Below are 23,094 nucleotides of genomic sequence, written 5' to 3' on the forward strand. Positions count from 1 at the left end.
AATGCAGCAAAAGTACAGCTTTAAAATCAGATAGCTTTAAAGTCAAATAGATCACTTAGAACAAGCAAATAAAACACCACAGCATCATAACAATTAAAGTAGAGAGCAAAGAAGCCTATCAGAGAACTAAATCACAACATAATAAAATTTACAGTTCAATCCTGTGTATATTTACTCAGAAATAATAAACTCTACTAAAGTAAATGGTGCAGATTCTCTACAATTTTAAGATTGTAGTTTGAATGTTCGCGGCATACCTGAAGTACTGCAGTGTCAACAAACTGTTAAAGTATCCCCATACTGGAATAAGTGGTTGATAACAATGTCTGGATAGGATCCTAAACACATATACATCTAAGTAAATCCTCTTCCCATTTGCTCACACATTTCTGGCAGGCTTTTGTTCTGTCTGGAAAGGGAAATGTCTGCTCTTGGCAGCCAGTGTTTTCCTAGACACTGCCAGGAACTAAGCAAGCAGCTGGTGCCCCTGAGCAAAAAGGCCATGGCTCCAATCCAGCAGAGGATCGGGGTACCACTGCTGCACTCACTGAATACCCATTAGCATCTAAAATGTTAGCAGTGCTAGCAGTTGTAAAAGTGCTGATCTCTTGATGGCCGGCAAAGGTGGAGCGTCTCAATTCCCTGTTCTTCCCCCCTAACAGGTACTGTCAGTGCAGAGTGGAGATTTGCAAATTCATCCCAGGTACTAAGCAAGGCAGGCTTGGGGAACCTGTTGCCCTCCAAATGCTGCTGGATTTCAACGCCCGTCAGCGTAGACGGTAACCATGGATGATGGGAGTTGTAGTCCAATAAGAACTGGAGGACCATAGGTTCGCCGCCCCTGAGTGCAAGGTACAATTGCCCCCTCTATAGCAGTCCTTTGTACACAGCCGATCTACACACACGAGATCACTCACACAGACTGAAATGCCCGAGTACAGTCGTACCTTGGTTTTCGAACAGCCTTGTTCTTGAACGTTTTGGCTCCCAAACACAAATGCAGGAGTGTTCCAGTTTGCAAACTATTTTTGGAAGCCGAATGTCCAGTTTGCAAACTATTTTTAGAAGCCGAATGTACCTCAGGTTACATACGCTTGCAGGAGCTTCCTGCAGCCAATCAGAAGCTGCACTTTGGTTTCCAAACGTTTTGGAAGTCAAACGAACTTCTGGAACACATTCTGTTCGACTTCCAAGGTATGACTGTACAAAGGTTCTTACTTGGGATGGAGGCAAAATTCAGTTTTGTTTGTATGGTCAATGAGAAACTACCTGTTTCACACTTCTTGAACCAACACTCAGACTGAAACCCAGCTAGCCTTTGAAATTCACACTTGATGCAGTTCTGCCACCCAACAACTTGTACAAAAATGCTTGAACATGGAGAAAGTGAATACAGTTGTACCTCAGGTTACATACGCTTCAGGTTACATACGCTTCAGGTTACAGACTCCGCTAACCCAGAAATAGTGCTTCAGGTTAAGAACTTTGCTTCAGGATGAGAACAGAAATCGTGCTCCGGCGGCGCGGCAGCAGCAGGAGGCCCCATTAGCTAAAGTGGTGCTTCAGGTTAAGAACAGTTTCAGGTTAAGAACGGACCTCCGGAATGAATTAAGTACTTAACCTGAGGTACCACTGTATGGAGAAAGAAATGCATGTATTAGTGAAATTACTATACAAATATGCATATATTAAAGGAAATTGCCTGTAACATGTTTAGGTGCATACAAAAAATTTCTCATCAGGGGACATACACACTGAAATGCTGGTGAATTTTTGTTAAGTTTTGTTTTGTTTTTTAAATTGGATAGTACTGCAAAAATGTGGAGAACTGAATCTAAGAGCAGGAACATAAGAAATGGGGGAAACTGGCAGATTCATCCATCCCTCGTTCTTGCTGATGGCCTATATGTTTATTAAGTGGAAAACCTGAATGAACTACTGAATTGATGTATCAGAATAAACTACGGTATCTCTGAGTACTGGAAAAATAGTCGAGAACAATGTCACTAGCAAAGCCTAAAAAACTCGGTCAATAATGCAACCATTTCATCACATGTCAGACTTAAGTCCTGATTCATTCATCTCACATATCTACCATGTAGTATTATTTATGTTAACTAATTCTACTCTGCATTCCAGACACTGGTCCCTTCAAGCCCCAAATAAATTCCCTGAGCCACTACTTCTCACTAGTTCCACTCGTTTCCAAGGAATGAGCAAGCCTCCTGCCCCACCGGTCAGACCCCTAACCTTCCTCATCTTGTAGGCTGTGGAGGAGAGAAAAAATGCATCACAGAATTCCTAATTCTTCCACCAAGAACCCTGGGCCACCAGAACAAAGCATATTCACATCATGAGTCAGGTTACATAAAACACACTCACAAATGACATGTTCAATGTGCATAATTTATTCTAATTGACTTTTTTTTTTCTATTTTCTGCTAGCAGGATTTAGGATTTTTTTTAAGCCCAGAATCCCAGACCTCATACATCTTCCTAATCTTCAGATTAATCACATTATTTTTGTAATGATTCTCCTGATCTCAGAAACCACTGGAAACAGGCACAGACCGATTGCCTTCAGAAGAAAGCAAGCAGGCAAAGCAATACCTATTTATTGATCCAATTCCCCTTCACCAAATTGCACAAGTTTTTGAACTTTGCAGAGCAGTTAAGGTTGCTCTGTAGCACTTTAAAAGAAGCAGGCTCCTGTTTTTTGAAGTGGTTCTTTACTTCTTCTGCACTAGGCAGATGGCAGAAGGGGGGGGGGCAGGAATCCAAGCTGAAAAAACATCATGGCAAATCATGCCCATGGTTGGTTCTGCATTCAGACCAAAGGGGGTCCTCCTTTGGATAACAAGTGGAGTGATAATTATAGATTAGAAAAGAGCCAGATCAGCAGCTGCTGCCGCTGCTTGCGTTTGTTCCCTGTTGTAGCTGACAGCAGTAGAGAACTTGGCAAAAACAGGCTTCCAGAAGTGGAAAGACACGTTAACCCCTGTGCTTGTCAGTCCGCCATGGTGAGAACTCCAGGGAGCAATTAAAGCCCTGATAGGCTGTGTGTCTAAGGTGGAGAGGGAAACAAAGTGACCTGAATGCTCCCACGCTTGGGGAGCGCAGAAGGCCTCAGATCATCATCTCCGTGTTTGCGTGATCTCATCAGGAGAGCAGGTTAGTCGATTTTTATTTTGATATCTCTCCGTGCTTGAGTTAACCTGAGTTAACACTTGAACAAATATTTTGGGGGGAAATAAATTACGTTTTTTAAACATGCAGCAAAGCCTCATTTACCTCGGCCAGTCATGCTGTAGCCTTTCTTATGCCTGCATGTGATTGATGTTCTTACGGTGTTTTATTTACACTTGCAATTCTAGGATACACAGTTACTGTACAGCACACACAAAACCCACAGCAGTTATTTATAGTTGCATTAAAAGTACTGACTGTAGAGGCATTCGGTGGTTGCTTTTCATGATGGGGAAATTATTGTCTGTTTGTGATTATTTAATACTTTTTTAAAAAGCTTGCGTGATCAATTTATATGAGCTCGTTTATTGGGAGGGTGTCATGGAAGGGCCTCAAAGGGGAAATGATGAATAGAGGTGGGATTAATACTCCTTTCCAATATGAGTTTTTAAAATCTATTATTTTAAAAAAAAAAAATTTTGAAAAGTTTGAGTTATAAATTGAATAAATAATATGGTTTGGAGGCTAATGTAGAATCCCATTATCCATTATGTGTGGCTAATAAAACCATGCAAGTCTGCATTGCAAGTAAATCCCCTTGAATTTCGTGGGGCTTGCTCGCAGGTTAAGTGTTACGGGGATTACAGCCTAAATTCCACCATTTTCAGTAAAGCCAGATTGCAGCTCATGTCTTTGTTAGGTGGTTTCTTAAACACGGCCAATGTATACTGCCAATAACATTGCAACTAATGCCTTTTGTTACTTTGGATCCCAAATGGCTTAATCTGTGCTTTGAAAATGTTTCAGCTAGAGGTTCCACTAATGGAACATTTGCCTTGGTTGGGAAACAAATCTCCTACTGCTGAATCTACTTGGCGGATGGAAAGTTGCATTCTGAGCAGCATGTTGAAACCCCAGTAAAGTCGCAGGCATAGGCAAACTTGGCCCTCCGTATGTTTTGGGACTACAACTCCCATCATCCTTAGCTAACAGGACCAGTAGTCAGGGATGATGGGAGTTGTAGTCCCAAAACATCTGGAGGGCTGAGTTTGCCTATGCCTCGTCCAGAGGGCCTATTGGTATTTCTATGCTTGCTGCAGCATCATTGCTAATGACATGTTAGATTGGCGTTAGAACAGCTTGAGTTACATAGAATATATTCTGTCTATTAGCAGGGTTGCCACACAATTGCAGGATCCGGTGTCTCTTACAGAATTCATAATTTACAGCATATTGTTATCCCTTGGAGCTACGTAGCTTGGGAAAATGTAGGCTATGTCTGTGGAAATCACAGCAGGCATCCAGATTGCATGTGCTGTGAATACTCTGGTAACACTGTTCCTTGTGGTGGCTGCTGTGATGCTGTATGTCTAAGCTGATATTCTACGTAAAAAAAACCTGAGCTTGAATCCTGGAAAGAGGGGCCTGGTGGATGAGTAGTTCTCAGATCCAGGAGACAGCTGGATTTCCTGTTCTGGGTGGGGTTGCACTTTCTCTGAAGGAGCAGGGACGCAGTCTGTAGGTACACCTTGAGCCACCTCTGTCACCAGAGGCCCAAGTGACCTCCATGACCAGGAGTGTTTTTTACCAGTTCCTGCTGGTATGCTAGCTGCAACTATTTATGGACCACAAGAGCCTGACCACAATGGCCCATGCACTGGTAACCTCAAGGCTTGGTTACTGGAACACACTTTATGTGGGTCTGCCCCTGTATCCCTTCTAAAAGTTTCAACTAGGGCAAAATGCAGCTGCCAGACTGTTCACAGGAGTAGCTTACTGGCAACAAGTTACTCCGCTCAGTAACTCTGCTGAGAGAGCTGCTCTGGTTGCTGATTTGCTACCCAACCAGGTTCAAGGTGCTTGTGTTGATTCACAAAACCCTAGACAGCTTAGGCCCAGTTTACTTTAAGAATCATCTGATCCCTTCAATGCTACCACATGTACTGAGATCTTCCGATGGGGCAAGTGTGGTAGTCCCCCACACACCTGAGTTTCAATTGTCCTTCACTAGGGAGTGGAAGGAAGCATTAGTGTGGCCTGTGGAACACCCTACCAGTAGAGGTTTGGTGGGACCCACTCCCTCTCCTCTTTCAGACCCCTTTTTTAACCAATGATGCTTTTCGATCTTATAATAGCATTTTTATGGATGCTTTTTCCAATTGCATTCTTATATGTAGTATACCACCTTGATGTATATTTTTAAATGAAAGTGTGGATTATCAATACGCAAATAAATAAATAAAAATTATACGGGTTACCTGTTGTGTTTTGTCTTTCCATTTTCCCAGGAGCAACCAGCAGAGGCGATGACAGTCACATACTCTAGCAAAGTAGCAAATGCCACTTTCTTTGGGTTCCACAGATTGCTTCTCAAGTGGAAAGGAAGCATCTACAAACTGCTTTACAGAGAATTTTTGCTCTTTGCTTCTCTCTACACGGCAATAAGTCTATTATACAGGTACTGGGTTTTGTTTTTTTCCCACCTCGTGAAAAACTCCGTATTGCAATCTTTCCTTGGATAATGATGGAGGGATCTGCAACAAAACATTTCAGTATGTTGTTTTCTGTTCAGGATGCAGTTGTAGCCAATCCTGCCCTTTCTCAAGATACTCTGTTCCAGGGATGTGTAGCCCTCCAAATGTTGTTGGGAGTCCTATCAGCTCAAGCCATCATGGCCAACCATGGTGAAGGATGATGGGAGGTGTCATCAAGCAACATCTGGAGGGTGAAAGATTATCATAGAATCATAGAGTTGGAAGAGACCACAAGGGCCATCGAGTCCAACCCCCTGCCAAGCAGGAAACACCATCAGAGCACTCCTGACATATGGTTGTCAAGCCTCTGCTTAAAGACCTCCAAAGAAGGAGACTCCACCACACTCCTTGGCAGCAAATTCCACAGTCGAACAGCTCTTACTGTCAGGAAGTTCTTCCTAATGTTTAGGTGGAATCTTCTTTCTTGTAGTTTGGATCCATTGCTCCGTGTCCGCTTCTCTGGAGCAGCAGAAAACAACCTTTCTCCCTCCTCTATGTGACATCCTTTTATATATTTGAACATGGCTATCATATCACCCCTTAACCTCCTCTTCCCCAGGCTAAACATGCCCAGCTCCCTTAGCCGTTCCTCATAAGGCATCGTTTCCAGGCCTTTGACCATTTTGGTTGCCCTCCTCTGGACACCTTCCAGTATGTCAGTGTCCTTCTTGAACTGTGGTGCCCAGAACTGGACACAGTACTCCAGGTGAGGTCTGACCAGAGCAGAATACAGTGGGACTATTACTAGATGCTATACTCCTATTGATGCAGCCCAGAATTGCATTGGCTTTTTTAGCTGCCGCGTCACACTGTTGGCTCATGTCAAGTTTGTGGTCAACCAAGACTCCTAGATCCTTTTCACATGTACTGCTCTCAAGCCAGGTGTCACCCATCTTGTATTTGTGCCTCTCATTTTTTTTGCCCAAGTGCAATACTTTACATTTCTCCCTGTTAAAATTCATCTTGTTTGTTTTGGCCCAGTTCTCTAATCTGTCAAGGTCGTTTTGAAGTGTGATCCTGTCCTCTGGGGTGTTAGCCACCCCTCCCAGTTTGGTGTCATCTGCAAATCTGATCAGGATGCCCTTGAGTCCATCATCCAAGTCGTTGATAAAGATGTTGAATAAGACCGGGCCCAAGACAGATCTCTGTGGCACCCCACTAGTCACTCTTCTCCAGGATGAAGAGGAATCATTGATGAGCACCCTTTGGGTTCGGTCAGTCAGCCAGTTACAAATCCACTGAGTGGTAGCATAGTCAAGACCGCATTTTACCAGCTTCTTTACAATAATATCATGGGGCACCTTGTCAAATGCCTTGCTGAAATCAAGGTAGGCTACATCCACTGCATTCCCTTCATCTACCAGGGTTGTAATTCTGTCAAAAAACAAGATCAGGTTAGTCTGACATGACTTATTTTTCAGAAATCCATGCTGACTATTGGTGATCACAGCATTCCTTTCTAGGTGCTCACAGACTGTTTGCTTAATGATCTGCTCCAGAATCTTCCCTGGTATTGATGTCAGACTGACTGGGCGGTAATTATTTGGGTCCTCTCTTTCCCCCTTTTTGAAAATAGGGACAACATTTGCCCTCCTTCAGTCTGCCGGGACTTCGCCTGTTCTCCAGGAATTCTCAAAGATGACTGCCAGTGGTTCTGAGATCACATCTGCCAGTTCTTTTAATACTCTTGGATGCAATTCATCTGGCCCTGGAGACTTGAATACATCTAAACTAGCCAAGTATTCTTGTACTATCTCCTTACTTATTCTGGGCTGTGTTTCCTCTGCTGAATCATTTGCTCCAAATTCTTCAGGTCGGGCATTGTTTTCTTTATCAGAGAAGACTGAGGCAAAGAAGGCATTGAGGAGTTCAGCCCTTTCTGTGTCCCCTGTTTGCATTTCACCATCTTCTCCTCTGAGTGACCCCACTGTTTCTTTGTTCTTCCTTTTGCTACGAACATACCCATAAAAGCCTTTTTTGTTGCTTTTAACCTCTCTAGCAAGCCTGAGTTCATTCTGTGCTTTAGCTTTTCTGACTTTGTGTCTACACATGCTGGTTATTTGTTTGAATTCCTCTTTGGTGGTTTCCCCCCTTTTCCATTTTTTGTACACATCCTTTTTTAATCTTAACTCAGTTAAAAGTTCTTTAGGTAGCCACCCTGGCTTCTTTAGGCACCTTCCATGTTTCCGTCTCATTGGTATTGCCTGAAGTTGATTAGCCACACCTCCCAGTTTTATGGCTCCCATCCCCCTCACCAACACTCAAGTGATCTGTGCCCTGAATTTCCCCCAGGTCTGCTTGTATCTTCTTGTAGGAAGATGGTGCTATCTAGGCCACATAAAGATTGGTACTCAAAGAGAGACTTGAAGAAACATGACTACGTGGGACACAATCCACTAGGATGTTCTCCTGCACAAGCTCTACTGAAGGAGCTATGCAATATCACTATTTATTTAATCTTCTTAAATGTATATCCTACTTTTCTCATGGAATCAGAGACAGCGTACAAGTGGTTTCCCAGGGTCTACCCATCCAGGCACTGACCAGACTCAGACCTGCTTGGCTTCAGCAAGAGCATACAAGGTCCAGGATCTCTTGTGCAGCCCCCATGCCTCCTGTTCCAACCAGGAAGCTGATTGCCTTGCAGTTATGATGGGAGTCACTACCACACCAACTGACAATGAAATGGAAAAGTTTCTGATATTCAACAGCAAAAGTGTTGTGGGGGAAAAGCTACATCCCTTTATGAAGACAAATACTCAATTATTATAATAATATGTCAATAGGAGAGCTATAGCTTCCCCTCCCCCAATTAGTAATACATTCTAGCAAAAACAGGCCCATTTATGTCTTGTGCTCGTTTTTCCTATCAAATTTCTGCAAGTAGAGCTTTGAGTGTGGGTTGCTTCCTGAGGTGTCCTTGGCCAGAGCTTTGGGTTTCTTCAGAGTTGGATCACATGACAGCTTCTCCAGGGACATTAGACTGGCCCCATCTCTGATGACATTTAGGCAGGCAGCAAAAATGTTTTATAATGATGCATGCTTGCAATGGTTTTTCATTTACTGTGCTCTTGTTTGATCTGTAATTTTCTGTTGTAATTTTGTTGTTGAATTTTAATTTTGTTGTCGTCTTCTTGTTCACTCCAACAGGGGGCCCTAGTTAGGACTGAAAGGTGGTGTAAAACTGTTTTCATAAATGAATAAAAAGGGGGGAGTGCAATCTAGCCAATTTTGTCTTGTTATAGATCTTTTGGGGAATGTCCTGAATAGTAATGAGAGTCGTTTAGAAGCAATTTGCATAGTTTGATCTGGGTGCTGATGTGGATTTAGAGTTTGCATCTTTCACAACCTCCAAGATTCACAACCTGCATAAGCTATTGTTGAGTGGCCATTGTTTGATTGATTCCCCCTTTCCCACCATGGATTATATAATCAGATCTGTTTTTAATGGGCTGTATTATTACCGTTATACAGAATTGTGTTGTTGTAGAAATATTGTCATAATGCACTGAATATTTCTCATTTTCACCCACGTTGCTAAGCAGGGACAAGCCTATACATGTCTGCTGAGAAGCATGCCCCAGTGAGTTATATGCCCGGAATAATAGTTGTATAATTCATTTCATTCTGCATATCTGAGATTTTTCCATTCACTTGTCAGTCTCAGAGCAGTGGCTTTTGTCATAATTGTGAAACACACAGACGAGCTTCCTTATCACCTCCTATGCAGTAAATGACTATTAATACTAGTATTTCTGCTTGCCCATATTATATTCTTAAAATGGAATTACCGTAACCTGCTCTTTATACAAAACTAACTTGAAAAACTAATATCTCCCCGCCCCCCTTTTCTTTTGTCCTTGCAGATTTTTTCTTACTGGTAGCCAGAAACGATACTTTGAAAAACTGGCCATTTATTGTGACAAATATGCAGAACAAATCCCAGTTACTTTTGTGCTTGGTGAGTATATACATATATATATATCCCATAATTACCATGACTTCATTTAGGACTTCACCACTAACCTTGAAGCAGGGATGGGCAGGAAGGCGTTTGGGATCTACTGGATAGATCTCTGGGTGAGTCATGGTAGACTGGCCCAGATTTCTTACTCCCAAATTGTTTAACAATATTAACTGCACATCATATGCACCAGGGGTGTACAGCCAGTAGGCAGCTCAGTTCACAAGCTGCTCTGATGCTGGTACAATCACAATGTCAGTACCAGCCTGAGGACGGGAGACATGCTAGCACTAGTTTCTTCCCATTTATCAGGGCTGGCAAAGTGTAGCATCCACTCCAGGTAGTTGCTTTAGGGTATCATGAAAAGGCAGTGAATTGCTACTTATTTAAATTATTAGGATTGTATTTTTACTGCTTGGGAGGAGAAGGAGGGGAAGTGCTTGTGGAATTTTCTGCCTCTGTGGCCAAAATAATATGGCTGGTCTTGGGTGCTGTGCACCTTGAATTGTGGCGTGGGAGTAGGAATGCACTTGCTGCTCTGTCGTGATACTTTCCTGTTGAATACTCCCGTCAAGACATCTGACTTCACAAAACAACTACAGCGGTGGTGGGAAAACTCCTTTGGCCCTCCAGACATAGGAGCCAACTCCTAGGGGCCGAGGTGCTTTCGATCCCCCCCCCCAATAAAATATTTGAAAGTTGATGGACATTGTCATTGAAATGGTGTGTGTGTGCCACATCTTGTGATCAATTATGCATGGCAGGGCTTCCCTGCCCCCCCCCCAATATTTTATTCAAGTTGGCACCCCTCCTGATGTTACTAGACTGCATCTCCCATCAGTCCTAACCATTGTGCTACCTGACTAGGATGGGTGGGAGTCCAGAAGCAACTGGAGAGCGACAAGTTCCCCACTACTGAGTTATAGGCCCCAGTGCTTTCCATGACGGAGTTGTTGTAAGCCTAGGTGTATATTTTAACTGTGCACATTTTTTAGAAGAGCCAGAGCTATGTGATGATTTGCAGCAATGAATGTGAATCGGGATCTTTCAAAATCTCCAGGCTTCTATGTTACTTTGGTGGTGAACCGTTGGTGGAACCAGTTTGTAAATCTGCCGTGGCCAGACAGACTTATGTTCTTGATCTCCAGTACTATCCAGGGGAGAGACGAGCATGGCCGCTTGCTCAGAAGAACTCTAATGCGTTACGTGAATTTAACGTCCCTCCTCATCTTCCGTTCAGTGAGCACAGCTGTCTATAAGCGATTTCCAACAATGGACCACGTGGTAGAAGGAGGTATTTGTCTATTTCTCTTCTTCTCCATCTCAGCCACGTCACATGTGGCCATAACTGAGCGGGGGCAGAATCTTTTGACGTATCAGTAGGCAAGGCACAGGGCCACATCGTCAGAAAGAGAAGCAGCACTTCCGTCCTTATCCTGGGAGTTGCTTTTCCAGTTAGTAAGTACTTGGGGTGATGCATGAACCATGACAATCATGCTAAATGTAGCATTATAGGAAATGGGATTCCACAAGCAGGTGCAGTTTGACTTTAAGAGCTTAGATTCATAATGGTAGAAACCCATCGTCAGAGTTTCTGTCAGAGGCCAGGCACCTCCTTCCCAAAGCCAAGGAAGCTTCTGCCCAGCTTAGGGAGGAAGGCGTGATGCTCACACGCACAACAAACACCCCCCCCCAAAAAAAATTGTCCTTAGAAGCTGATATCTCTGGCTCTAACTGTTCCCCTACAAAAAAATTCACCGCATGTCACTGCTATCCTCCACATTCTGCACCAACTGCTGCCTCCAGACCAACCCCAAAGGTGGTTTGGAACCACCATATTTATGCAGTACACAGCATGAGCTGTTGCTTCTCTTTCTTTCAGGTGAAACTGACAGTTTTTTGTTGTTTTTTAACTGCACCTTGGCTACAATTTGGTTGGGCCATTGAAGGTTATATAAAACTGCTCCAAGAGCCGATTCGTCACCCTTGTTTTAGACATGTTTGATTGTATGAAGGGGTTTATGGTCAGCCTTTTAATAATACATGAGTACAAGCAGAAATGAGTAAGGTTGTTTGGGGTCACGTGCTTCAGAGGATGCGCTTTCTGAACAAATATAGGAGATCCAAAGGCAACTCTATCTCTTTATAAACAGGTTTTATGACACCAGAGGAAAGGAAAATATTTGATGAACTTAAATCTCCCCACCTTAAATACTGGGTCCCCTTTGTCTGGTTTGGAAATTTGGCAGCGAAAGCGCGACAGGACGGAAGGATCAGAGACAGTGTAGACTTGCAGACCCTTTTGATCGTAAGTAAGCCAACACAGCTTAACGCCATAGGGGGTGAGATGTGCTCTTTCTTAAACATGCCTGTTTTACGAATATAAACCATAGGCCTGTCTCTTTACTTTCCATTATATCATAGTGAATGGGTTTCATCCTACACTACAGTACACCAGGGCCAGCCCTAGTTCAGATGACACCACAGGCAAGGCATCTTCACATCCTACCCTTCCACTGGTTTGCATTTCAAATGCCTTATTTTCATTGCATTTGTAGCCTGTTGCAGGGCTGCTGTCAGGCTTGAGTGTGGGGCAGACAAAGTGCCCACTAGTGATTCCCTTCCTATGTTGACAAGTCTCCTCTGGCTTACCTAACAGCAGTACTAGGCAATTGGGTCTGGGAGCCGCCATTTTAATTTCCCACAATGCCATTCTAGGACTTTGTAAGACATTAAAATTGCTGCTCCTGGCACCAGGAAACATGAAAGTGTGACAGTGTTATATTGTCAGCTGTCATACACAAGTGACCTCCTCTGGCCTATAGCAATGGTATGATTTAAAGTTCAACTGAAAAATCCAGGATATAATTCATAGTTCAGGCTGCAATCCTATCCACATATACCTCGATGGAGCAAGCCTCATTGAATTCAAGGGGGCTTACTTCTGAGTAGACATGTATAGATTGCACTGTTCATTTCATAAAATGTTACTATTTGGCTTTAAGGTTCCAGCCTTAGGGTTCTAGCTCTAAGATCTGCCATCCCCCTAGGCAATCCACTACCTAAACCAATCCTGCTCTGCTACGCTGTGACATCACATCAGTTAAACCAATTACAGCCAGAGAGTCTGTTACATCACTATTACTACCAAGCTCCACCATGCTAATATTAATAAGAATGAAGTCATTCTCTTCAGTGACCACATCAACTTTGTGTTTGTTTGTTTTCCACTTAGGAGATGAATCGTTATCGATCATGGTGTAGCCTGCTATTTGGTTATGACTGGGTTGGAATTCCCCTAGTGTACACACAGGTATCTAAGTGGAACCTTTTGCCAATATACAGAAACAATGATGAATGTTGGGTAGAGATGGATCTTGGGATGCTGAAAAGTTTAAACTTAAATGTAGTGTATATTCGAAGCCTGAAAAGTTTGTGTGTCTCCCTCCACCTCCTCTTGCTTTCACAAATAGTTTATTCCATGAATGGGGATCCTGTGGCCTTCTAGATGTTGCTGGACTCCAACTCCCAGAAGCCCCAGCCAGATTGGCCAATAGGCAAGGATGATGGTAGTTGGAGTCCAGCAACCTCTGGAGGACCACAGGTTCCCTATCCTGGTTTATTCACTTCTTAGGGCTGAGGTGGAATTGGAGACTCAATAAAGACCAAACCGTAACAGCCCAACTTGGAGCTGCTCTCCCACTGCCATGTCACATTTGTATCATCTTGCATGAGAATGTATTGCACTATAGGTGGCCAACAGAACTTTGCACGTTCACTGTGTAGGTATATATATATATATATATATATATATATATATATATATATATGGCACACTTCTTATACAGTAATTATATCCGTAATAGGGACACAAGTGGTGCTGTGGTCTAAACCACTGAGCCTCTTGGGCTTGCTGATTTGAAAGTCGGCAGTTCAAATCCATGTCACAGGGTAAGCTCCTGTTGCTCTGTTCCTGCTCCTGCCAACCTAGCAGTTCAAAAGCAGTGCAAGTAGATAAATAGATACCACTGCAGTGGGAAGGTAAACAGCATTTCTATGCACTCTAGCTTCCGTCATGGTGTTCTGTTGCGCCAGAAGCGGCTTAGTCATGCTGGCCACGTGACCCAGAAAGCTGTCTGTGGACAAACGCTGGCTCCCTCATCCTGAAAGCGAGATGAGCGCTGCACTCCATAGTCGCCTTTGACTGGACTTAACCATCCAGGGGTCCTTTACCTTTTTTTGTTGTTTGTTGTTTAGTCGTTTAGTCGTGTCCGACTCTTCGTGACCCCATGGACCAGAGAACGCCAGGCACTCCTGTCCTCCACTGCCCCCCGCAGCTTGGTCAGACTCATGCTAGTAACCTCGAAAACACTATCCAACCATCTCGTCCTCTGTCGCCCCCTTCTCCTTGTGCCCTCCATCTTTCCCAACATCAGGGTCTTCTCCAGGGAGTCTTCTCTTCTCATGAGGTGGCCAAAGTACTGGAGCCTCAGCTTCACAATCTGTCCTTCCAGTGAGCACTCAGGGCTGATTTCCTTCAGAATGGAGAGGTTTGATCTTCTTGCAGTCCATGGGACTCTCAAGACTCTTTACCTTTTACCTTTGCCTTATTATATCCATAAAGGTAAAGGTAAAGGTACCCCTGCCCGTACGGGCCAGTCTTGACAGACTCTGGGGTTGTGCGCCCATCTCACTCAAGAGGCCGGGGGCCAGCGCTGTCCAGAGACACTTCCGGGTCACGTGGCCAGCATGACATCGCTGCTCTGGCGAGCCAGAGCCGCACACGGAAACGCCGTTTACCTTCCCGCTAGTAAGCGGTCCCTATTTATCTACTTGCACCCGGGGGTGCTTTTGAACTGCTAGGTTGGCAGGCGCTGGGACCGAGCAGCGGGAGCGCACCCCGCCGCGGGGATTCGAACCGCCGACCTTTCGATCGGCAAGCCCTAGGCGCTGAGGCTTTTACCCACAGCGCCACCCGCATCCCTTTATTATATCCATAGCAGTAGCTTAATGTGGCCTTAATTCATTTCAGGTTGTAACACTTGCTGTCTACACCTTCTTCTTCACGTGCCTGATAGGACGTCAGTTTTTGGACCCTGAACAAAACTATCCAGGTCATGATTTAGATCTTTATATTCCTATCTTCACATTGTTACAGTTTTTCTTCTATGCAGGATGGCTAAAGGTAAATCGCTACTATAGTTTTCCAGTGTGTTCGGAATTTTCTTGTGATTTTTTTGTTCAGATTCAGTGAGTAAGATTTCTTCCAGCCAAGTCAATGGAAGTAAAGGGCCCCTTTAAAAAGCTATCTGTACTTTTATTGCTCCTCTCCTTTCCTCCCCCACCCCCATTCCCCTCTCCCATTCCCTTGCAAATCTGCTCTGGAAAGTCTGTCCTGTCACTCAGATAGAAGTCCATTGTGGTCACACGAGGTCACCACTGGACACAGCCCACTGTGTTTCATGAAGCTCAGCCAACAGCATCATATCTGGCATCCATGTCTCATAGTCCAAGCCAGGCTAAGATAAAGTAACAATGATATTCAGACTGCTTTTTTCTATTTAAAAATATTCTATAAAGCTTAAAAGCACACCGGCTATACTTCTCAGGCTTGCAATCTGAATAGACGCAATTACAAAGTAAAGGGGATATAGAGAGGGACACTTAGCAATTATTCAGCATACAGCATCACATAGTGATTTAGGCAGTGCTTTTTTTCTGTGGGGACGCAGGGGTACACATACCCCGAAACATTTTGTGAATCTAAGTTTGGCCTCATTGAGGGGCAGTATTTCAATATGAGTAGGAAAATGAGAGTACCCCTAAACATTTTTTTAAGAAAAAAAAAAAGCACAGGATTTAGGTAATACCAAAAATATATAGCTATCCGATGGGCTATGTTTCTTACAATGATCTGAACACATTCACACTGCTGATAGTGCATACTGCAGAAGGTTTGGCATTTACGATGACACTGCAAGCAGCATTTCTGGATCACAGGCTTCTTGCAAACTCTAAGTATTATGCACAGCATCCTGCCCACACCAATGTGTCGAGCCACTTGTAGCTCAACTTTGCAAACAGCCCTGCTCATCAGTGCAGGTTTGGGCAGTTTTATACATAGCCTACTATAAACTGCTGCAAGTGTTATTCTGTCTCGAAATCCCACTGAGAAGGCTATGTATGTGGTGTATAGAGGAATCTGCCAGCCCTGGATTTCACAGACCACTTCATCAACTGTAGTAGTGGGGGGTGGGGGGCTTTGAGGCTGCCTTTAAAGGGCAGGAGCCCACTCAGTGGTGCTTACAAGGTAAAAACAAAATAGTACAGACAGAGACAGAGACAGAGACAGAGAGATATGAATGAGTAGCCAGAGCTTCCTGCTTCTACCATAGTGGATATCACAGATGAAGAGGGAAGTTGCTCTCCAATCATTGTCCTACAATGTACAGTGGTACCCTTGTTCTCAAACTTAATCCATTCCGGAAGTCCGTTCCAAAACCAAAGCACGCTTTCCCATAGAAAGTAATGCAAAACGGATTAATCCGTTCCAGACTTTTTAAAACAACCCCTAAAACAGCAATTTAACATGAATTTTACTACCTAACAAGACCCTTGATCCATAAAGTGAAAGCAATAATCAATGTACTGTACTATAAAATAAATAAGACAGTATTGTAGATGATAAAAATAAAATAAAAAGTATTTCTTACTTGCACTAATGATAGTCATTGTTTGGATGGGGGGCTTTTATCCATTTCCGCAGTCACACAGTCAATCAATAAATAGCTGAACTGGGTTCCACACAGTCACAAAAACAATTTAACCAAAAAATCCTCAAAAACAAAAACGCAAAATAAACAGCAAAAACAAAAGTGCCAAATACAGTGGTACCTTGGTTCTCAAACGTAATCCGTTCCAGAAGTCTGTTTGACTTCCAAAATGTTCAGAAACCAAGGCATGGCTTCTGATTGGTGCAGGAGCCCCGGAAACAATAGCCAACAACCAAATTGGACGTTCAGCTTCCAAAAAAAGTTCAAAAACTGGAACACTTACTTCTGGCTTTTCGGTGTTTGAGAACTAAGGCATTTGTGAACTAAGATACCACTGTATATGCATCTCCCCACTCTAACCAGAGCTCCATAATGCCATGTACACCTCATTGCAATAGACATCCTTGGAAAGACAAAAGCATACATGGCTGTGGTGCTCATGTCTCCCCGAAAGGGTACAGCCACTGTATCAGATGAAACCTTGCCATTGCACAGGGGCAGGGAATGTGTGCCACTCCCTGATGTTGGTCTCCAACTTCCATCAGCTCCAGCCAGCATGGCCAATAATGAAAGGAAATGGGAGTCATTTAGAGGGCCTCAGGCTCAGCATCCCTGCCAGAGTAGAGTCCTGGCCAGGAGCAATAAGAGCAATCAATGCTGAACATACACAGGGCCTCTGTGATCTGTAGGGCTGTGGTGGCCCTTTCAGAAGCCCTTGCACATGGAGACACTGGTGCAAACAAATAGTTTTTGTGCATGCCTGTCTCCCAGGAGTCCGGTGAGAGTTATTAGCTAGTATGGGCCTGCCCACAGAGTTGTGGAGACGTACCTGGGGCCGAGGAACATACTTGCTTTTCCTCAGTGCCTCAATAATATCTGCTTAACCTGTACGTTAGCAAATAAACAGATTGCGTCAAGAAAAGAGTAACCCTCCGGTACTATCCTCCTCCAGAGAAAATGGATCCTCTAATGGTGCCTATTTAGGAACATCAAACCATATGTTTTAATCTGATTTTACTGTATGAAGTAATAATAATTTCAGTATTTATACCCCTCCCATCTGGCTGGGTTTCCCCAGTATGTTATGTTTACATTGTAACTCTCACACATCTTAAATCCTAGATATGGGGCAGGTTATACATTTTAATCAGACATAGAAACATAGAATTGTAGAGTTGGAAGGGGCAGCAAGAGTCACCTAGTCCAGCCCCCTGCAATGCAGGCATATTTTCCCCCAATGTGGAGGGAAGTAATAAAAAATCACAGCCCAGTCCAGTTTCATCATAAGAACTTCCTAATGTCACAATGCAACTAAAAAGTAGCAGCACTTCCAATCTCCCAAAGTCCCGAAGCAGCTACATCACAAGTCCTTCTTGCAAGTACAGTCATACCTTGGAAGCCTACAAAGCAGACCTTGTCATAGTGAAATCGCAAGTAGGAATACACCCTCTGCTGCAATTTTTATCAAAAGAGGTTTGTTGCAATTATGCCCAGAAGGAGAAGTTACAGCACAGCTCCAAAGGTATTATGCAAAGGTTCCTTCTACAAATAACAAAGATACATAAAAATAAAAGCATTCTCCTCCTGTGAGTTCTATCCTCACTGAAAATAAAGGTTCTATGAAGTCTTAGATGAAAGGGGCATTTGCATCTACTGATGGCACTGAATACTAGTTAGTTTGCAAAACAGGTTATTTGAAATCATTGTCTGGCTGCCAGTCATTGCTGTTATGTATAGGACAACAGTCCCCCTCACATGAGGCCCTTTTAATCCTACTTTGTGTTGTCCTGGATTAGTCACTAATCTGTTCAGTTCTCATATCCAGGAATCCTAAAATAGCACTTAATTGTCCTGGTTTGCATTTCTTTTCAGACTGTGATATCATGTGCCGCATTGCCTGTAGCAGATGAGCCAACGCAATGTTTCCATTTGTAGTCACTCTCCTTTATATCTTCCACATTCATTTAAGGATGCCCTGCAATGTGATTTCGTGTTCACAGATATCTGCCTAGCTGGGCAGTATAGCAAGTCTCACTGTCCTACTTCTGTAGCATCGAGATACATAATTGTTCGCAAAATCGTAATTCATCTTGAATCCACTGGGTTCGTGCTAGGAACCACTGCACCCTTGAGCCAATATTTCTGCCATCACAGGATGGTAAGATAGGCCCAATATAGACCTTTTCGTCATGTTAGCCCAGGAAGTGACATAATGAAATAACACTTTCCTTCCTGAACCACCCACCTTCCGCTCTCGCAGTCATGAGCAGCTGGGCTTTCGAGGTGATATTGGTCATGCAGATACTATGATGCCATAAGATCCACTGTTCTGTAATATCACATATGAGCTTTAAGTACTGATGAAGCCCAGGACGGCGAAACAAGGCCATTATTCTGGAAATCCTTGTCTAGACTCTGTGTAAGGATTTTGTGGAACTGTAACAACCTTTCATGTGGATTTTTTGGACTTTACGAACAGACAGATGGAATAGACACCATTACACAGATGGACCTTATGCATGAACTGACTAAAGTATGATCTGATCCACTGGGTCTTCTACTTTGTTCGTTTGTTGAACTTTATAAGTTACTTCTGCTGCAATTTATAATTTGATACTATGAATAGTATACCTTATTTATCTAAGAACACAGCCGGTTACGTCTCGCGTGCTTATTGGGTCTGTTAAGCCCCAGCACGACTGACGAGGGATTTGGATTCTTCTACCCATTCCTCTTTGTAACTGGCAGAATCTGTCAGATTTATCAAAGAAAACCCAGCCTCTTTGTATACTTTACCTCCCCTACTCCAACAGATTTCTCAGTCCAGTAGATCAGGTGCCGCGTGCTGCAAAATCCACTTGGGAAAATGTGGAGACTGCACAATCACTTATCATAAGCATCGTCCTTACCCTCTAGAGGACTGTGCATTAGTACAAATCTGTAGCATAAATATCTTTTGATATTTCAGCTTTTGGTGATGTACTTATATATACGTGCAATTCTAATAACAGGTTGCTGAGCAGCTCATCAACCCATTTGGTGAAGACGACGATGATTTTGAAACAAATTGGTGCATCGATAGGAATCTGCAGGTGTGACTTTTCTTGCTGCCACTTACAATTATTTTCTTCAGCTCTGCAGCAATGTAATTTTTTAAAAAAATTTCTGCCATGGATAATATTGCGTGATGCCCTCCTCCCACATTTCACAGATTAGACTACAAACATATTTCGAACACTTCTTCGCAAGCTCCACTTCAACACATTGCTGAAGGCTCTTCTCTGCCTGCCATGTTCGTTTATTTTGCTGTGACTGATTTCAGAGCTAAGAGGCGGATTGTTCTCTTGGCAAAAGTACAGGAGAAACACATCATTACCCTACAATATGCTATCATCAAGAGTTCCAAATATTTTTTTGCTGCAGTATCTGAAATGTCAGGCTGCATGGCTCTTTAGTGTTCATATGCATGCATTTTTCCTACAGCAGGTACTCCAAACCCTAGTAAGTGCTCTGGCCAATGGTGGTGTTTTCTCCTCTGAGGTTGTTTCACTTTCCTCTGGTTTTGGCTAGTCTGGACAGATTGTAGCTTAAACCTACCAGAAGAGAGCTCTTTTATGCATGCTCAAAGGCCTGCAGACACCCTGTGGGAGCAGATCCGCCCTACTCCAAACAGCAACCACTTCACAAATTGCTTCTGAAATGCCCACGTTTCAGTATAATTTTGTCATAGGGTGCAAGGAGCTGCTGCTTGGAAAAAACTAATGACCAGGTCATGTTGGGTGTTCTGGGTATGAATAGTGCAGTTCTCTCTATTCTCTAGACTGTGGTCAGAGTTTATTGCGCCTGAAACTGCATTGCAAGCTTTCTAATTCACGGCCATTGTTCCAGGTTTCACTTCTGGCTGTTGATGAAATGCACATGAATTTACCCAGAATGAAAAAAGACATTTACTGGGATGATTCCTCTGCCCGCCCGCCCTACACATTAGCAGCTGCAGACTCCTGTATTCCATCTTTCCTTGGATCCACCATCGAAATGCGGTACGCAAGTCTGCGGTCTCCTACCATAGTTAAGACAGGGTCAAAATGGTTCCTCATGGGCCCAGTTTGTTCCATCGTTAACAGCCCAGTCCTAAAAGAATTCAGGCTTAGACATACCTAATTCTTGATAGAAGATACCAGATGTCAGACTATTAAGAACATAGCTCTTTTGTCTGATCCAGCAGAGCTCTTGCTATCTCATGCAGTCTCTTGTTTCCAGTCACTAGGCAAGCACATGAGGGCAGCAGCACTCATTGTTGCTTCCAGCAAGTGGTATTCTGGAGAACGTTGCCTCCAATCCAGTGTAGGCAACTTTTAGCACCATGACTAGTAGGCAAATTCATGTTAGAGGAACCTATTGGTGACTACTAGTCAGAATAAACTACAAAAAAACACATGTAAATAACTAAAACAAATCAGTGGAACAATAACCCACCCTTCCCACAAACACATATTAAAAGCCTGCATAATATTAATCTGCCTGAGGCCTGGTTGAAGAAGAACGCTTTTGTCTCATGCCTAAAGATGTATAATGAAGGCACCAGACGAACCTCCCTGGGGGAGAGCATTCTACAAATGGGGAGCCACTACAGAGAAGGCCTGTTCTCGTGTTGCCACCCTCAGGACCTCACATGGAGGAGGCACACCAAGATGGGCCTCAGATGATGAGCATAGAGTCTGGGATGGTTTATATGGGGAGAGGCAGTCCTTGAGGTTGGGCTGTTTTTTTATGTTCCCCTCATAGAGTTACCCTCCCAAAGGTTTTGTTGTACTTCTGTAAATCCTGGGGGGGTTGCAGAACTTGCCTCCCTTTTCTTTGTGGATGATGCCACCATGTGTGGATGAGGCCCCATAAGGATCCACACACTAAGAATTGAGTTCATTGTTAGCAATAGGGATGATAACCACTTTCATGTTTCAACTTGCAGCCTGACTGATAGCCAGTTCCTCCATGGAGAAAACTGGCCGCGGAATAACGATAAACCCAGAAGGCAGCATTCGATGCTGAGAAAAGTGAAACGGTTCCTGAGTGTCCGTGAAGGCTCTCCTGCCCCAACAAGACGGTCCTACCAAAGGCAGTCGAGTGAGAACTCTGTTTTCTTCCCCTCTCACGAAATGCATCACATTGGCAAGTTGCTAGAAATGCACTCCAGGGGGAGACATTTCTCCTCAAACAGCATGAAAAGCCATGAGAGGGGGCACGGGAGCATGGATCTTGGAGTCATTAGAGAAAGCAGCAGGAATGAAGGTCTGGAGACAGGCTACCAGTCCGGTGCAGAAGAAAACCTAGCTAAAATGGACTCGGCAGCAGTTGAAAAGATGGTTGTTGAAAATGAAGGCAGATTGAATTCACAAATAAACAAGGACATTAACATCCTGACAGAAGAAGATTTTGACAATCAAAGTGAGTCAGAGACTGATTCCGAAGGACCTGTGATGACCCACTGTGCCCCGCTGCACAGCTCTCCCACAGATTTGCTCATATTTCCTTCAAAAATTGCATCACCTCATATGGGATCCGGGCAACAGGATTCATCCACTGGTGCAAAACAGGAAAAGGAACCTCACACCCATCAAAGCACCACATCCAGCAACCTGCCAAATGATCAAATGTGGCAATACCCAGAAGTTTTTACTCACCATGCGGCACCTAGGACAAAAACTGAATCTCTTTCAACAGAGTCTGGGACAATGCCTGGAGAAGGCAGCTTAAGTACTGAGAGCACTCCCACTTCTTCTTCTTCTCCTGCTGCTGCTGCTGCTACTAATACATTTGACATAAGCCACTTACCAGAACAAGTGGATGCTATAGAAACTGATATCCTTTATATCGTTGAGTGTAGCAATGAGAAAAATAAAGGGCACCTCTGACAAATTGGAGAGCGCCAAGATCTTGTGCTGCTGACTCATGCCATGCAGGGCATCTATTTTTTAACAGCTCACCTCAGGACAGGCGACAGCTTGCAGGCAACATTATGCTTCACCAAAAGCCTCAATATTGATAATACAATTTGAAAATATTTAATCCTATCTTGGTTTAATTATTCTGAGTAATTCAGCTCAAACTGAACAGGTAAATATGAGATACAGGTGGGGGGTGTATGTGTGTGTGTGTGTACACAGTAAGATGACCATACAGGTAAGTGCGCCATTTATGCATATTCAATATGTGTGCGACTGTGTATACAACCATTGCACCGAACCCAGAAGTGACCTGGAAACGTCATAAAGACGTCACTGAAATGCCACTAAAAGGGCAGAATGGAGGGTGGGGTGGGGTGTTTGCAGGCTTTTTTCAGTGGGTTTCAGTTATGCACGATTTCACCGATGTGTGTGTTGGAATGTAACCTTCGCATAAACAGGGGGCTGCCTGTATCTTAACTGGTGTTGGAGCTTCTTTAAGAGCCACAGATAAGAAGGCAGCGGCAACATTCGGCAGGCATATTTCTGCCCATTACTGGGACATTGTGACTGGAAAAGGGTGAAGATTCCTCCTCTGAGCCCTGTCCATTCTGGCAACTGGTTGACATTTTACTGGTGCATTTCATTCCGTATCATTTCTAGCCTGTTTTGCTACTTAATAGGTAAAAAAGAAA

General features: G+C 43.6%; 2 protein-coding genes across 3 annotated transcripts in view; one reads left to right on the plus strand and one right to left on the minus strand.

Moving 5' to 3' along the window:
- Window positions 1-22,378, plus strand: part of BEST3 (bestrophin 3) — a 51,251-nt gene extending 28,873 nt beyond the window's left edge. Inside the window, exons 2-11 of one of the 2 annotated variants that reach the window (XM_079994212.1) lie at window positions 1,408-3,171; window positions 5,475-5,644; window positions 9,587-9,681; window positions 10,745-10,978; window positions 11,838-11,992; window positions 12,920-12,997; window positions 14,717-14,869; window positions 19,469-19,549; window positions 20,346-20,497; window positions 21,427-22,378. In XM_079994212.1, the coding sequence (XP_079850338.1) occupies window positions 5,493-5,644; window positions 9,587-9,681; window positions 10,745-10,978; window positions 11,838-11,992; window positions 12,920-12,997; window positions 14,717-14,869; window positions 19,469-19,549; window positions 20,346-20,497; window positions 21,427-22,369 (2,043 nt within the window). In that variant the 5' untranslated portion in view covers window positions 1,408-3,171; window positions 5,475-5,492 and the 3' untranslated portion in view covers window positions 22,370-22,378. The remainder of the gene's footprint in view (window positions 1-1,407; window positions 3,172-5,474; window positions 5,645-9,586; window positions 9,682-10,744; window positions 10,979-11,837; window positions 11,993-12,919; window positions 12,998-14,716; window positions 14,870-19,468; window positions 19,550-20,345; window positions 20,498-21,426) is intronic. The other variant, XM_079994213.1, reaches the window with a different exon arrangement.
- Window positions 1-23,094, minus strand: part of RAB3IP (RAB3A interacting protein) — a 56,753-nt gene that overhangs the window by 29,313 nt on the left and 4,346 nt on the right. The gene's annotated exons all lie outside the window — the stretch shown is intronic.

Source organism: Podarcis cretensis (assembly GCF_951804945.1).
Source record: "Podarcis cretensis genome assembly, chromosome: 10".
NCBI classification, from domain to species: domain Eukaryota; kingdom Metazoa; phylum Chordata; class Lepidosauria; order Squamata; family Lacertidae; genus Podarcis; species Podarcis cretensis.